Source organism: Microcaecilia unicolor, chromosome 12, assembly GCF_901765095.1.
Source record: "Microcaecilia unicolor chromosome 12, aMicUni1.1, whole genome shotgun sequence".
In the NCBI taxonomy this organism is placed as follows: Eukaryota; Metazoa; Chordata; class Amphibia; order Gymnophiona; family Siphonopidae; genus Microcaecilia; species Microcaecilia unicolor.
Genome location: NC_044042.1, coordinates 31,036,551 through 31,052,965, shown reverse-complemented (window position 1 = coordinate 31,052,965; position 16,415 = coordinate 31,036,551). Strand labels below are relative to the sequence as shown.

At 45.9% G+C, this 16,415-nt stretch overlaps 1 protein-coding gene across 1 annotated transcript in view; it reads left to right on the top strand.

Annotated features, from left to right (window-relative positions):
• Window positions 1–15,171, top strand: part of MCAM (melanoma cell adhesion molecule) — a 71,612-nt gene extending 56,441 nt beyond the window's left edge. The window contains exons 13-16 of the mRNA XM_030221256.1: window positions 1,845–1,880; window positions 5,117–5,258; window positions 8,101–8,218; window positions 14,133–15,171. Of these exons, the coding sequence (XP_030077116.1) occupies window positions 1,845–1,880; window positions 5,117–5,258; window positions 8,101–8,218; window positions 14,133–14,162 (326 nt within the window). The 3' untranslated portion in view covers window positions 14,163–15,171. The remainder of the gene's footprint in view (window positions 1–1,844; window positions 1,881–5,116; window positions 5,259–8,100; window positions 8,219–14,132) is intronic.
• The last annotated feature ends 1,244 nt before the right edge of the window (window positions 15,172–16,415 follow it).

The following is a 16,415-nucleotide window of genomic DNA, read 5'->3' as shown; positions in this document are numbered from 1 at the left end:
TTGTAGCTTCATCGCATGCCCCCTAGTCCTGTTATTTTTGGAAAGCGTAAACAGACGTTTCACATCTACCCGTTCAACTCCACTCATTATTTTATAGACCTCTATCATATCTCCCCTCAGCCGCCTTTTCTTCAAGCTGAAGAGCCCTAGCCGCTTTAGCCTTTCCTCATAGGGAAGTCGTCCCATCCCCTTTACCATTTTCGTTGCCCTTCTCTGCACCTTTTCTAATTCCAATATATCTTTTTTTGAGATGCAGCGACCAGAATTGAACACAATATTCAAGGTGCGGTCACACCATGGAGCGATACAAAGGCATTATAACATCCTCATTTTTGTTTTCCATTCCTTTCATAATAATACCTAACATTCTATTTGCTTTCTTAGCCGCAGCAGCACACTGAGCAGAAGGTTTCAACGTATCATCGACGACACCTAGATCCCTTTCTTGGTCCGTGACTCCTACACATGTAGCTATAATTCGGGTTCCTCTTTCCCACATGCATCACTTTGCACTTGCTCACATTAAACGTCATCTGCCACCCGAGCCAATGCTGCCACTACCTGTCTCGCTCCCTGTCCCCTACTGCCAGGACGCCAAGAGGGTAATTCTAGAACTGGGCACCTCTATTGAGGTGCCCTGAGGGTAGGCAGTAGGTGTCTTATGTTCCACTATGAAATAGTAGTATAACTTAGTATCAGCGTGATTAACCTTTAGGTTGCTCATAACTATACTAGCTATATACATGCAAGTGGGAGCTCCACCCATGTATAAGCATCCCCCCACCTTGCACATACACGCTATGTAAGTCAAGTGGGTATTTGCCAAATAGCACTTAATGTTTCTTTCAAATTGATATATTGCCTTTACTGTCCAAGCAGATCACAACAGTGTACAATTAAAATATATTTAAAAATAGAAAAGAACACCAACAAATTAAAAGAAAAGAATTGTCCATACAAGTAACATGTTGACTGAGAGAAGATCAGGCAATGGACCAGGTCCCTCAGCATGGGCTCAATTCCCGAAAGCAGCCTAAAAAAAAATGTCTTAAATAAAACCTTAAATTTTTTATGGGCCTGTTCTGAACAAATGGCTCTAGCAAGGTCGTTCTATAACTTCGGAGCCAAGAAGTAAAAAGGCGAATGGCATGTCTACTCATAATGGGCTTTCTTAGGGCCTGGTAGTATTAGTCTGTTTGCATCTAACATGGAATTCCTAAATAACAATCCTTGTGCACCAGGCATAGAATTTTCAACGACACACAAAAATGGCCATGAGTAAATGTATACGTGTACATAAGTGCCAGTATCTGGACAGTTACACATGCAAATGTGGGTATCTATATTATAAAGTAGCCTTTCTACTGTCTACCCCCTGCCCCTTCATGATGTCATTATCATTCCTTCTTTCTCTACCCCTCTTTTAGCCATCACCCCCACTGCCATTACCCATCTTCCTCCACCTCCTCCTCTCCCTCCAACCAACCAACCACCATCACTAACCTGACTTCTTCATTCTCCTCTCTGGTTCATTGCCCCCAATCACTCCTCTTCTTCTGTACCCCCAACTGTCATTACTATTCTCCTCTCCAGTCTACCACTGCCAACTACAATTAAATAATAAACAACTCTAATCTTATATTTATGCAAAACTTATTTTAAAAATGATCATTCTGTAGAATTTTTAGATAATCCTTTAAGCTGATGTATTTATGGTAGAACCTTTGGTTTTGGGACAGTTCAGTTACAACTGGATGTGTCTGTATATATAAAGTTACATATGCATACTGGGATATATAAAAATGGATGCCAAAACTGCTGTTTCTCATTTTTTCCCCCCACAGTGAAAGCAACAACTCATCCTACAACCACCAGCACAGGTAAAGGCAGCAGGCGAGCATCACACCCACTGCCTGACCTCTGTTCACAGGAAACTATGTAGTGAGTGAAGGGTTCACTTCCTGTCAGAGTCCGTACAGCATGCAGTCACTATGTTCACACGTGAACATCTAGACAGCAGAGTGTGTGCACACACACAGTTACCTGTATCCATATAAGCACTGTTTCTTGCTCACATAAATCACCTGTATATTTACTAACATGCAGTCATGGGGGTTAAATATTCAACAAAGATGCATATTGGGGTCAGCACTTTTTTTGGCTGCTGCTGGCCCAGATTCTCAATGCTGGGCCTTTTCTGGGCACTGGCATTGAATATCCAGTTATACATAGCTAGATAACACTTATCTGTCTAAGTGTGATATTCAGAACTTAACCGGATAAGTTAAACCAGGGGCGTATCTGGACTCTGGCGGTAGGGGGGGCCAGAGCCAGAGGGAGGGGCACATTTTAGCCCCCCCCCCCCGGCGCCACCGATCCCCCCCGCCATTTCCGGACCCCCGCCACTGCCAGACCCCCCCCTCGCCACCAATGACACTCTCCACCCCCTCCCGCCACCGCCAACCCTCCCCCGCTGCTGTCACTTACCTTTGCTGGCGGGGACCCCAACCCCCCGCCAGCTGAGGTCCTCTCTTCCATGCAGGCTGCAAGCTGCAATGCTTCCTGTTCTTCTGAGTCTGACGTCCTGCACGTACAACGCGCAGGACGTCAGACTGAGTTCCAAATTCTGAGTCTGACGTCGTGCAGGACGTCAGACTCAGAAGAACAGGAAGCGTTGCAACTTGCATCCTGCACGGAAGAGAGGACTTCAGCTGGCGGGGGCTTGGAGTCCCCCGCCAGCAAAGATCGGCGACGGGTTGGTTGCGGGCGGGAGGGGGATGTGGAGAGGGTCGATGGTAGGGGGGTCCAGGGCAAGATCTGCGGGGCCCAGGCCTCTGTGGCCCCACGCAGATACGCCCCTGAGTTAAACCAGACAAAGATAGACTCGTGTTATCCAATCCTATTTAATCCGGTTAACTTAGCCGGTGAAGTGCTGACTCCACCCCCCCGGACCACCCACAAATAGCCAGTTTCAGCTTAGGTGCTAACCGGGTATATCTAGCAGCACTAACCACTTAAGTGTCACTGAATATTTTTCTGGAGCCATATGGTATCCCTAGCCAGGAGCCTCTCCTGGTCATTTAAATTGCTTTGAACAATTGACCCCATTGGTATAAACTCCATCTGTACTTTTACTCTTAAGGTTTAGACCAGCAGTTAAAGCCAGTTATTTTGCTTGGGTAATAATCAAAGGAAAAGCTACACCTGCATTATCTACATGTAATTTTTCAGCACAAAAGAAAAACTTGTGGGGAAAAGTATATATGCTGTTTACCTGCAAACAGACTGGGCAATTTTTAAAGCCCTGAATTTCATGGCTAAAATGCTGTCCTACCCCCTGGAAAGAGGTTTATCTATTTCCTGCATAATACACACATTTACTTGCATGTTCAGTGTTCAGAACCCATTTTCCTAAACAGGGCCGTGACTAGGGTCTCCGGCGCCCCCCTGCAGTTGGCCCTGCCGGCGCGCCCCCCCCCCCCCCCAAAAAAAAAAAAATCGCTACACTACCCGCCCTCTTCTCCCCAGATCCTTTTTGTTCAAATTTACCTCTCCGGCGCGCGGCAGCGTAGCGTTAGTGAGAAGGAGGCGGCGCTCCCCCGCCCCGACGTGTCAGTCTCTTCCCTTCGCTCAGTGTCCCGCCTTCTTCTGACGTCATTTCTGACGTCAGAAGAAGGCGGAACCAAGCAAAGGGAAGAGACTGACACGTCGGGGCGGGGGAGCACCGCCTCCTCACTAACGCTACGCTGCCACGCGCCGGAGAGGTAAATTTAAACAAAAAAAAAAAGGACAAGGATCTGGGGAGAAGAAGGCGAGGTAAGCATGGTGCGGCGCCATGCTTACCTCGCTTACCGTGTCGGCACGGCCCTGTTCCTAAATGGGGTGGAGGAGTAGCCTAGTGGTTAGAGCAGTGGACTTTGATTCTAAGGAACTGGGCTTGATTCCCACTGCAGCTCCTTGTGACTCTGGGCAAGTCACTTAACCCTCCATTGCCCTAAGTACCTGTATATACTATGTAAACCACCTTGAATGTAGTTGCAAAAAAACACAGAAAGGCAGTGTATCAAGTCCCATTCGGAGTTGCCAGGGTTGCGGTCTTCCCGCAACACTGGGCGGCTTCTCTTGCAGCAGTTGCGGCAAAATTTTGGCGGCTGCGGGGGTGCGGGTTTGGGCTCTTCTCTGTGGCCGCTGTGTGCTTTTTTTTCCGGGGCTTCTATTGGTCCAATTTGGTCCAATAGAAGCTTTTCAGGGGCGTGTCGACGTCAGGGACGGGGTTAACGATGTCAGGGGTGACGCGGGAGGCGGGGTTTGTGACGCGGAAGGCAGGGTTTGTGACGCGGAAGGCGGGGTTTGTGGCGTGGGAGGCAGGGTTTCTGATGAGAGAGGCGGGGTTTGTGACGTGGGAGGCGGGGATTGATTTTGGGCGTTTTTTGGGCGGGTTTTAGGCTGATTTTGGGCTGGGAAAATTTTTCCCATCTGGCAACCTTGGTCCCATTCTCATCTGGGCAGTGCTCAGGCTAGGAGAGGGAAATCAGAGGCACAGATTGAATTTTCATACTGAAACACTCATTTCAATGGAAAACAAACCCAAAGGAAAAGCAGGTATTTTTATTGTTACATTTGTACCCCATGCTTTCCCCACTCATAGCAGGTTCAATACAGCTTACATATTATATACAGGTACTTATTTGTACCTGGGGCAATGGAGCTGCCTGTGCCTGCAGCAGGAATTGAACCCAGTTCCCCAGGACCAAAGTCCACCACACTAACCACTAGGCCATTCCTCCACTCAGGTGCATTTTCCACTGCACAGTTCTTAAAGGGAAAGTACTTGGATACCTTCCTGTTCAGAACTGCTGTATAGCACAGATAAAAGTATCAATGGACTTTGCATCAAATAGCATCACTTTCAAAATTTTTCTTTCTGGGAGCAGCTTTTTGCACTGCCCATGCTATTGCCCTGTCTATGGATACTTTTTATCTGCAAGCTTACCTCATTTTTCAAAGGGCGATCTGTGGAGGCACCTTCACTTTAGAAGTTGCCCTAGGCAACTCTTGGAGACAGGACAGATGCTGCTGTGACATCCAGTTAACTATGAATCCTTGCTTCCTGCAGAACAAAAGCGTGCAGAGAGCAAGGGAGTGCTGATTGTAGCCATCATTGTCTGTATCCTTGCCATCGCAGTCCTTGGAGCTGTGCTGTACTTCCTGTATAAGAAGGGCAAGATACCCTGCGGTCACTCTGGGAAACAGGAAATGTAAGTACAGTGAGCAAGGGCTTTAATGACGATCCAGTTATTTACCCATGGCACATATGGACCAGAAGCAGAGCCAGGTTGAAGGCACGGGGGGGGGGGGGGGGGGAGCGAGAGCGGCACAAGAGCGGACTTCTGCTGGCGCTGCCGTGCGTTTCAAATGCAAGACATTGAGTAAAAATAAGTGCTGGCAAAAGTCCGTTTGGGGGAGTGGCCGCTCCCCTGGTGCCCCTCCCCTAGCTACGCCACTGATATGGACCACAAGCGAGGGTCTGTTCCAAAGGACCAGGGGACTTCCAACTATTTAAGTACAATGAATGAGGAGCTCTAGGGATCAGGCTGCACACAGGATGCATGAATGAGGGCCTTGCAGAAGTCACCCTGAATCTAGACCCTGGGCAGTGCCTTTATGCAAAAGTTGAGATCCTTTGTGCTCTGCTTCTACAGCATCCTCAGCTATGGCAGGCCCAGGGAGCAGAAATCAGGCTCAGGAATTAAAGCCAAGTCATCCCTATGGTAGGGCAGATAGGTGGCATCATTATGCCACAGTGTCAGCAGAAGGGCACATGTGTCCCTCTTGCTAGTGAAGAATCATTTCTGTAAAAGCCTATGAACTCAAGCAAAGTTGCTTTAACCGAATGATCGTTACATCAATATTTGTATCTGCTTTTACGTAACTGTTATAAGCCACATAGAGCTGATAATTGGTATTCAGATTATATGGGATATAAGAACCAAAATAAATAAATAAATAGAGGGTGAGCCCGGGGGTGGGGGCGCAGCTGGCAGCCTAGGGATTGGGAACTGGAAGTCAGGAAGGAGGCTTAGATATTGGATGGAGAGGATTCTTGCTTTGATCAGGTAATGACAGGCATCAGGATTGAAAGTTTGTGGAGGGGTATCAAAATTTCAGGTACATGGAGGAGGAGGGGGAACACTGTATAGGGGCAACTGGTTTTTGTTTTTTGTAAGACTGAAAAAGTTGCTCAGCAGATAAAATAGTGGTTTAAATTTAATCTCACTATGTTGACAGGATAATTTTCTGAAAATAATCATAAAGCTGCCCAGCTAAATATAGCCAGATGTCTTAACCGTTCAGTGTTTTTTTGTTTTTTGAAAATCATTTCCTTTATTTAGAAGTGGAACAATTTTCAAATAGACCTCTAGTTTTAAAGTAGGAGTAGGCTTTTCAGATGTTTTCTTTATGCTAATTTTCAAAGAGAAATGTGAGTGTTTTCTCTGAAAATATATATCAAGTTTTTCTATTTGTCCTCTTTGTCTGGAATAGATTGTGAGCTTTGTCGAGCCAAAACTCTCTCTTACATGTTTATATACAGCACTGCATAGAAATGCATAGGAGCAAAATAGAGTCAAGTTACTTATTTCTAGGATAAGCAGCATAAAATGTATTGTACTGTTTTCAGATCTTGCCAGGTACTTCTTACCTGGATTGGGCACTGTTGGAAACAGGATGCAGGGCTTGATGGACCTTTGGTCTGTCCCAGTATGGCAATACTTATGTAACAGGTGGTTCTCCCCCTAGAAAGCAAGATTAGTCAGCTACCTGTAACCAAGGGAGCTGAGGGTAGGCAGGTGGAGACTGGGGACTACGGCGCCGGCGGCCTGGGAGCAGGAGAGGGAGAGAGGTGCCAGGCCCCCCTTGGAGGACCGGGGAATTTTGCCCCGTCCCCCATCCCTCCCCTCAGCAGCCCTGCTGGGTGCCATGTTCTCTCCTGGAAGACGGAGCCTGGTCCAGATTGCTATTGGCAAGGGTTTGCAGGGTGGAGTACTGGTCCCTTGATCACATTAACCCAGTTGCTGAAGAGGTTTTCTCCAGCAAAAGCTGGCACTCATGAATGTTCTCATGGAGACCCAAAGCTCTGAGCCCACAACATAGGAAGCCATTTTGAAGGTGTAAAATGCTGACTGGGTAACTTGTTTTCCTGCACTGTTCAATGTTGTGGAAGAAGGAGAACAGCATGTTTTGGCTTTCAGGGATCAAAGAGTGGAGTATAACCTCTGATCTTCTCCAGGAGGGAGTACTGGTAGAGAATCAGTTAAAATTGATGTGCCACAGTATGGAAGTTGAGCACAACTCCCTGGCAAAACATTCTTGCCCACTATGTCTAGGGTCTTCTGATGATGAGAAATCTGTCCATTCGGCAGGGTGGAAATGAAAGACTGAGGGAGAAAGTAGTGGGCAGATTCTAGGAAGAGGCCTGGGCATGCATGCTCAGAAAGGCCTCTTCAAAAAGTCTCTCTCAGCTCTGGGAAAGTGCTTCCATCCATGGCACTGTCAGATGACATCGCCTACATGTTGGTTGACTGACCCCGCTTGTCCAAGAACTGCGGCTAGTGTATGCACTCTTTGGAATGTCAGTTTTCTTTTCTTGACCTAAATGCCTTCTCAGAGCCCAGCCGAAAGCACACACGTTATGGAATCTTGCAAGTGTTGTTACCTAGCAGAGGAAGGCAACTTCGAGATGAGCCATTTTACCTGTGAAAATGTGACTAAAGAAGCATCCAACAGTAGTTTGTACATTCATCCTGTAGAGAGAACTAGGGGTCTGTTTCCTGGCTCTGGAACTGATTTCTCCTAAAAAGTGGGTCTAGGGTCTGCTTTGCCTTTGAAATGTGATATATTTACTTGATGACCTGTTTCCTGATTTATTGAATTGATTATATCCATTATGTTACACTTGTTCTTTATGTAACCAATTGTTTATCTACTCTTGATTGGCGCTCGTTATGATGTATTATTGTAAGCCACATTGAGTCTGCAAATAAGTGGGAAAATGTGGGACACAAATGCAACAAATAAATAAATAAATATTCTTGTTGGCAGTACGAAGCCTGGCAAGCAGCAGGAGGACATTGTAGTGGAGATGAAATCAGATAAATCACCTGAAGAAACTGAGCTGCTTTCAGGACCCACTGCAGAGAAGCCGCTGCCAGGGGATCAGGTAAGATAGCTGGAGACAGATGGGGGGGGGGGGGGGGGCGGAAATAAACACCTAGAATACAACAATGCAGGGACAGTAGGGGACCTCATTCTGGCATGATGGATGCTAGGCACCTCTTTCCCCATTTCTCAAAGTCCCTCCCATGGAAGCTGGCTGCTGGAGCTCTTGCTCTATAATTTGCACACCCCCCAAGCAGATTGTGTGTATGTGGGGGGGGACGGGACAAAAAGTTTCCTATACTCAATTAATTCAGGTTTTTTTTTAAGTCTATAAAACAAGGTCCATATCAGGTAAACAGTCTTCCTAGAGTGGTATTCACTCCCAATCCTTACAATCTCTTCAACAAACACATTTAAAGAATCACCTTCGTAGAAAAAATGTAATACTGAATAACACGAAAATTTGCCTACTAATGCTAAACAAAAGATCAAGATTGTAAAGTAGAGCAGCTAGTAAAATGAAAACCTAGTAGGGAGGTTTTCTGGACGTGTCTGGTGGGACTAAAGGAAAGAAAATTAGTAGCTAAGACCTAATTTCTCCTTCCTTAGCTTCCTCAGAGTAGTCCAGATTCTGTGGGATGTAGCAAAGCAGTATTCAAGAGGGGGAGGACCTCAAAATTCCTGCCCAGATCACTTCAGCTCAAAATGCAGTATTCACACATGCTTCAACTTGTAGCAAAAAAATATCCTGCAAATGCAAGAAGGAACAGTGCTATGCTCAGACTGCAGAAGTATATTGTAAAAACTCTCCTCTCGCCTGCATTCCTGGAAAGAAAAACGTCTAGGAAGGAGCTGGCAAACTCAGCTCACCTTCTTTACAAATCAAATCATTTTGTTCAAATATTACTCAAATGCACACTATGAGGCTATTTTGTCTTTCCTGGATGATACACACAGAATAAGTAGTGATGTAGAACAGAGATGAAGAAAGGACAAAGTTGAACTGATGTCCGTTTGGAAAGATTTCAGCAATGAAGAAAGGACAGAGGATTCCTGCCTGCAGACACGTGTGAAACAAATGTCTTTAGATGGAAAGATAGATATCAGGTAGATCTTTTAGAGGGTTTGTAATTACCTCCCTTAAGGGTACAAAAGAAATAGATCAATCCCAGTACTTTAAATAAGAAAATCAGAGTCTTCTGTGGTTAGGAGATATGCAAAAAGGTGAGGAAGGATGTACTTTGAATAACTGGGATTTCTCATCTGAAGGAGAATCTTTTATAAATGAAGAATCAGTCTCACACTAAAAATCTATCTGACCGAGGAATGAGTGAATTTACTGGAGCACTCAAGCTAATAATGGGTCCTCTAGAAACACACCATAATATTCTAAGAGGCTAGGTCCTCAGCAACTCTTCAAGTCTACCAACTCCCACTCGTTCCAGGAAGCAGAAAAACATAGAGCTTAACCGTTGATCCTATCGTTGCTGCTCTAGAAGTTACAGGCCTAGGAGATTGCTATGAATAGAAAGGCCCTCTGTGAAAGATGCCCTTTTCTTGTTTCTCAGGTGGCAAAGGGGGGTCACTGAAAAATCCCAGTGAATATTTGAATAATGGCAAAAAGTTGCTGTTTAGATGGGTAGAAAATGCTACCCCTACAAGAAACACAGAAGATTTACTCCCTGGTCCACAACACTTCTTTGTCCTTGGGTTCAAAGTCCAAATGTATTGTAAAAGTGGACAAGCTGTACTGAGCTCTTGACAAACTGAATGCCAAAGGCTAAGAGAAATTTTATACCTGCCCCGATTGAGAGCTTCCTAGTCAAACACAGTGAGATTTGAAGTTAACAGCATCAAATTAGGAATATCCAGGTTGACACTTTGGATGAAATAACTGAATTAGAGCCAACACCTCAATGTACCACACTTGAAAATTCAGGAAAGAAAATATTCAGAGGTCTAGGAGACTAATGCCTAGTGGGCACCAAGAGCTGTGTGATAGGAGCTGAAGTCCACAAAAGTATAGTAAAGATGGTTCCACTAAGCCCAGCACCTACATCTAATTCCATAACTTTGACGCTGTCTATAGATCGGCAGGCTGTGGTTGCAGAAAGAATGTGAACAATCTCCATTTCTGAAAATAAAGAACTTCCACTGTTTTGGTATCACACTTAACCAAAAGACTCTAGGACAGTTGTTCCCAAACCTGGTTCTGGAGGCACCCCATCCAGTCAGGTTTTCAGCTTTACCTCTCCACACCTGACATCACTGCGGAAACCCAGGCCAAAGTATCGGCCTGCTTGTCCGACATTGCTGCCTGGATGTCCAACCGCCACCTGAAACTGAACATGGCCAAGACCGATCTTGTCTTCCCACCCAAACCCTCGTCTCCTCTCCCTCCACTCTCTATCTCAGTTGACAACACCCTCATTGTCCCCGTCTCATCTGCCCGCAACCTTGGAGTCATCTTCGATTCCTCCCTCTCCTTCTCTGCGCATATCCAGCAGATAGCCAAGACCTGTCGCTTCTTCCTTTACAACATTAGCAAAATTCGCCCTTTCCTCTCTGAGCACACCACCCGAACTCTCATCCACTCTCTCATTACCTCTCGCCTCGACTACTGCAACCTACTCCTCACTGGCCTCCCACTTTGCCATCTATCCCCCCTTAAGTCCGTTCAGAACTCTGCTGCACGTCTTATCTTCCGCCTGGACCGATATACTCACATCTCCCCTCTCCTCAAATCACTTCACTGGCTTCCGATCAGGTACCGCATACAGTTCAAACTTCTCCTCCTAACCTACAAAGCACTCAATCTGCAGCCCCTCTCTACCCTCATCTCCCCTTACGTTCCTACCCGTAACCTCCGCTCTCAAGACAAATCCCTCCTTTCAGTACCCTTCTCCACCACCGCTAACTCCAGGCTCCGCCCTTTCTGCCTCGCCTCACCCCATGCTTGGAATAATCTCCCTGAGCCCATACGCCAGGCCCCTTCCCTGCCCATCTTCAAATCCCTGCTAAAAGCCCATCTCTTCAATGTCGCCTTTGGCACCTAACCACTATTCAAGAAATCTAGACTACCCCAACTCGTCATTTCGTCCTTTAGATTGTAAGTTCCTTTGAGCAGGGACTGTCCCTTTTTGTTAAATTGTACAGCGCTGCGTAACCCTAGTAGCGCTACAGAAATGTCAAGTAGTAGTAGTAGTCAGGTTTTCAGTATATCCACAATAAACATTCATGAGATAGATTTGCATTCACTGGAAGCAGTGCATATAAATCTCTCATGAATATTCATTGTAGGTATCCTGAAAACTTGACTGGTTGGGGTGCCTCCAGGACCAGGTTTGGGAACCACTGCTTTAGGATTTAAAAAACTGAACAGCCTTGAACAGGGGTTTTCAACTGAGTCCTCAAGGCACATCCAGCCAGTCAGGGTTTTCAGAATATCCCCATTGAATGGAACCCAAGGACTTGGAAGCAAATCTAGGATTATCCTCCAAAGCTTGGACTCCAAGTAATTTACTAGAATTTTCAGAATCCCTCAACAGAAGTGGCTCCTACAATGAAGTTTTCTGAACAGATAGACTATGCTACTCCAATAGCAGAAATTTAAAATAGTATGGGGCTTTAATTTTCTCTGAAGAAGAATAACAAGTTTCAACTGGATCTAGCAAATGCAAATTGTAGAAGAGTACCTGAGGCAATGAGAGGTTAAATGATTTACCTACCCTCACAAGGAACAGCAGTGATATTTAAACCCTGGCTTTGCTGGTTCTGAGCCCACTGCTCTAACCATTAAGTCCATGCTTATCAATCTTTTTGTGGCCAAAGCAACCTATGAACTGACCAACTTCCGCAAACTGCTGAAGACCCATCTCTTCGACAAGATATACCACAAAGACCAAAACATGTGAAATCCCCACATATATCTAGCAACGTAAAGAATGCCTTATATTATATCATTATCATGTTTTCCATTACCATGCAACCCAAAATACTTCTGTAACACTAAATGTCAATTCTCCTCTCATTTCCACTATCCATGATATATATTGTAAGCCACATTGAGCCTGCAAAGAGGTGGGATAATGTGGGATACAAATGCAATAAATAAAAATAATAAATGATTGCAACCAAATAAAACCGTGCAACAACCCCACTCCCCCTTGAGGTGTAGAATCGCAACCTCAAATGTGTGTTTTGTGACCCCATATGGGGTCTCGACCCCCAGTTTGGGAAGCTCTACCTTAGGCTATTACTGTACTTTAGGCATTGCCCAGCTCCATTAGAGGACTTGAACCATTAGTCACTAAAGTGCACTGCTGGAACAAGAAGGGCTGGAAACCCTAACTGCTATCACAAGACCACCAGCTCTACCATTAGAATCAAAACACCTAACTCCTTAATACTTTACAGCCTGTACTGCTTTACGGGCATCTCAGAAAACAACTTGCTCTGATCTCTACTAGCAGCGGCTCCAAGTTACCACTTGGACAACTGCTTATAAGTTAAAAGCAGGTCTTTGTATGCTACCAGATAAGCCCCAGAACTGGATCCTTGTCCACAGCCTAGCCTTCACTCATGGAAGATGCAGCTAAGAGAGACTGAATGAACAGACATATCTCCTTTTCTCAGAGGCAATCCTAGAACACTAGCTGGACTCAAAAGATCCAGACTGGTGGGTATAGGGTTACCATAGGTCCGGATTTACCCAGACATGTCCTCTTTTTGAGAACATGTGCAGGCGTCCAGACGGGTTTTGCCAGTCTGCCCATTGGTCCAGATTTCTGGACAAACAGGCAGGCGGGCCTATCCTAGCCTCCCCCCTTACTTACTATCTAGTGACCTCTTTGGGGCAGGAAAGAGCCCCCTCTTTCCTGCCCGGAGCGCTGCCCTTGCTTTGCATCCTGTTGCTGTGACGGTCTCAGGATTCAAAATGGCCACCGAGAGTTGAAGCGGCCTCATGAGACTTCAACTCTCGGCGGCCATTTTAAATCCCGAGACCGTCACAGCAACAGGATGCAGGGCAAGGACAGAGCTCCGGGCAGGAAAGAGGTCACTAGACCACCAGGGCAGTAGTTAGTAAGTAAGGGGAGGGGAATATGTGACAGAGGGTGGGGAGAGGATATGAAAGGGGCAGGGCATGGGCAGGGTGAGGATGCAAAAGGAACGGGGGTGTGGGCGGGGCAGGGGGCAGGACATGTGTGGGTGGGTAGGGCCTCCAGGTGGAAAAGAATCACAACTGAAAAACGCCGTAATCATGTAGTGGTCTAAGCTGTACACATTTAGCTGCTGTTACTTCTGCTGAAGTCTTGCAGGCTGAAAGACCAGACAAACAGCAGCTTACGGTAAAGGAAATTCATACATATGAAGGGGTTGTGGCAGAGAACACAAGGAAGTGTCAACTGCAGTAATTACTGGTTTAAATTGGATGCATTTGTGGAACGAATGTAAAAGTATGTGTTTTGGACTCTGCAACTCTGATGCCAATGTTTTTGTGGTAGTGTTTTATAAATTGTTAAAGGATTTAATAAAAAGATTGGAACAAAAAAACAAACAAACCCCCCATCATGACTGTCCAAAACACTGTTGGGTAATGAAAAAATTACTTTGCTCCCCCACCCCTTGGGGAAATTCCTCCCTATGCTCATGGGGGTGGGGGACCTGCATGGAGCAGCAGGTACAATTCTAGCCACTTTTCTGAACAGATGGGATGAGCCATACTGATCTTTACCTGCCATCATTTATTGTATTTTTTTACTTCAGGTCCCCTTTTAGACTGTAAGCTCTCTGAGGTGAGCACTCATGCCATTTCTTTGTAATGTGCCTGTGTAGGACACTTTGTATAAATGCCACAATAATACAGGTGCATGTATATAATCCATAGCTAAGTGTTTCTTTTTTACTCTCACATTATTTCTATTCAATGTGCTCAGTGTTCATGGTTTCTTTTTCTTGTATTTGCTGGGTTGAAGGGCGAGAAGTACATTGATCTGAGGAACTGATGCAACAGACCCTGGAAGTATTTTCGCATCTGCCCTCCACTCCCTGAAATGGCCTGAAGGGAACTCCCTTCCTCCCCCTCGTCCACGAGACCAGGTGGAAAGAAAAAGGAGAGGACAGCAGGAGCTAAGAGTGGAATACACAGCACTGCCTCCACCCTTCCTCCCAACTTCACTGCTGGTTTTAGTTTGAATTTCATTACACTTGTAAATAAGTTTATGGTGTTTTTATATTCAAGTTTTACACCACTGATGAACCTTCAATCAAGAAACACAGGTGGGGAAAGATGATACCCCATTATCAGATGATAGCAGCCTGGAGAAACTGCACTTTAAACACCTTTCAGGCAGTTTAGTGGCCTGCGCCCGCCCGCTGTATTAAGCTCAAGGCACAGGATGAACCCTATAAGACCTTTATCCCCAGATGCCCCCTTCCAACCCTGCACATTTGGCACAGCCCAGAAACTGCTGAGTGACTGAGAAGGGCTTGTGTGCATTTTTACAAAAGGCATTCTACAGCATATCTGCTCTTAGGGAAGGCAAGGCTGAGCCCTTCCCAGCCTTGGTACAAGCCAGAAAAGCGTTGTTTGTAGAACTCATCACCTGTGCACACCCTTGTGAAACACTGACAGCATTTGGTGGGGGTGGATTCCAGCTTTTGTTTCTCGTCTTCCTGCTGAGGGCTCAGACACACATGGGAAGGGTGGATAGGGTTGTACAGTGGCAGGGAGCAAACCATATTTGGAAGACAAAACTTTAGTTTATATATATACATTTGTTGGTTTCTGTGTAAATGAGTGATTTGTTGACCTTGTTTGCTTTTTAAAAAATATAATAAAAGACAGATATGTAAGTGATGTTTTAGTTTGTACTGATGATCTTCTTCCATCTCTAATTGATGGGAATTTGTGAGACATTAGATTATGTGCATTAAATTCTGTATAACCATCCCTAGGTCCTTCAGTAGAAGATATTTGAGGAGCCTTCATCATAACTGGATTTAGTGGAAATCTTATTACTGAACATAAATTACATATAGGTGTTCTGACATCAGTGGCGTTCCTAGGGGGGCTGACACCCGGGGCGGATTGCCGATGCGCCCCGCCCCCAGGTGCAGCGTGACTCCCCCCGGGTGCACGCCGATCAGCTTCGTTCGTTTTCATGCTCCCTCTGCCCCGGAACAGGAAGTAACCTGTTCCGGAGCAGAGGGAGCATGGAAAGGAATGAAGCTGACCGGCGCGCGGCATGCACCCGGGCGGACCGCCCCCACCTTGGTACGCCACATCCAGTATGTGCTGCAATCATAAGACCTATTTTCCATCTCCTTCCTCCATTCCTTATGGGCACTGTAGAATATAACCCAATAGAGCTCCCAAGTTTGCTGAACACTCACTATCTACCCTAAAACTCTTTCCCAGTGCTCATTTTTTCAAGCAAGTTAAAAACAAATATTGCATTATAGTGGCTGCCGCTGGTAGTCTCCCATTAGTAAGGATGTTGTTTTTAACCAGGAAAAGAGCTTTCCACAGAACAAGGTTTAAAGCATATGTGGTGATTATTTGGCTTTGCCTGAGCCAACACCAGAAATAAAGGCTAGTCAGCTATTTTTAAAGGGCTAACTGCTGCAGGCAGAATTTGACACAGATATTCAGTGGTAGGTCTAATCCAGGCGCTGGCACTGAGCGGAGGAGTGGCCTAGTGGTTAGGGTGGTGGACTTTGGTCCTGGGGAACTGAGTTTGATTCCCACTTCAGGCACAGGCAGCTCCTTGTGATTCTGGGCAAGTCACTTAACCCTCCATTGCCCCGTGTAAGCCGCATTGAGCCTGCCATGAGTGGGAAAGCGCGGGGTACAAATGTAACAAAAATAAAATAGATACTATTGGAGATTCTACATGGAATGTTGCTACTATTGGAGATTCTACATGGAATGTTGCTATTCCACTAGCAACATTCCATGTAGAAGGCTGCGCAGGCTTCTGTTTCTGCGAGTCTGACGTCCTGCACGTACATGCAGGACGTCAGACCCACAGAAGCAGAAGCCTGTGCAGCCACATTGGTGATCTGCAAGGGCCGACTCAAATAGTAGCAACAGTGGAGGAGTGACCTAGTGGTTAGGGTGGTGGACTTTGGTCCTGAGGAACTGAGTTCGATTCCCACTTCAGGCACAGGCAGCTCCTTGTGACTCTGGGCAAGTCACTTAACCCTCCATTGCCCCATGTAAGCCGCATTGAGCCTGCCATGAGTGGGAAAGCGCG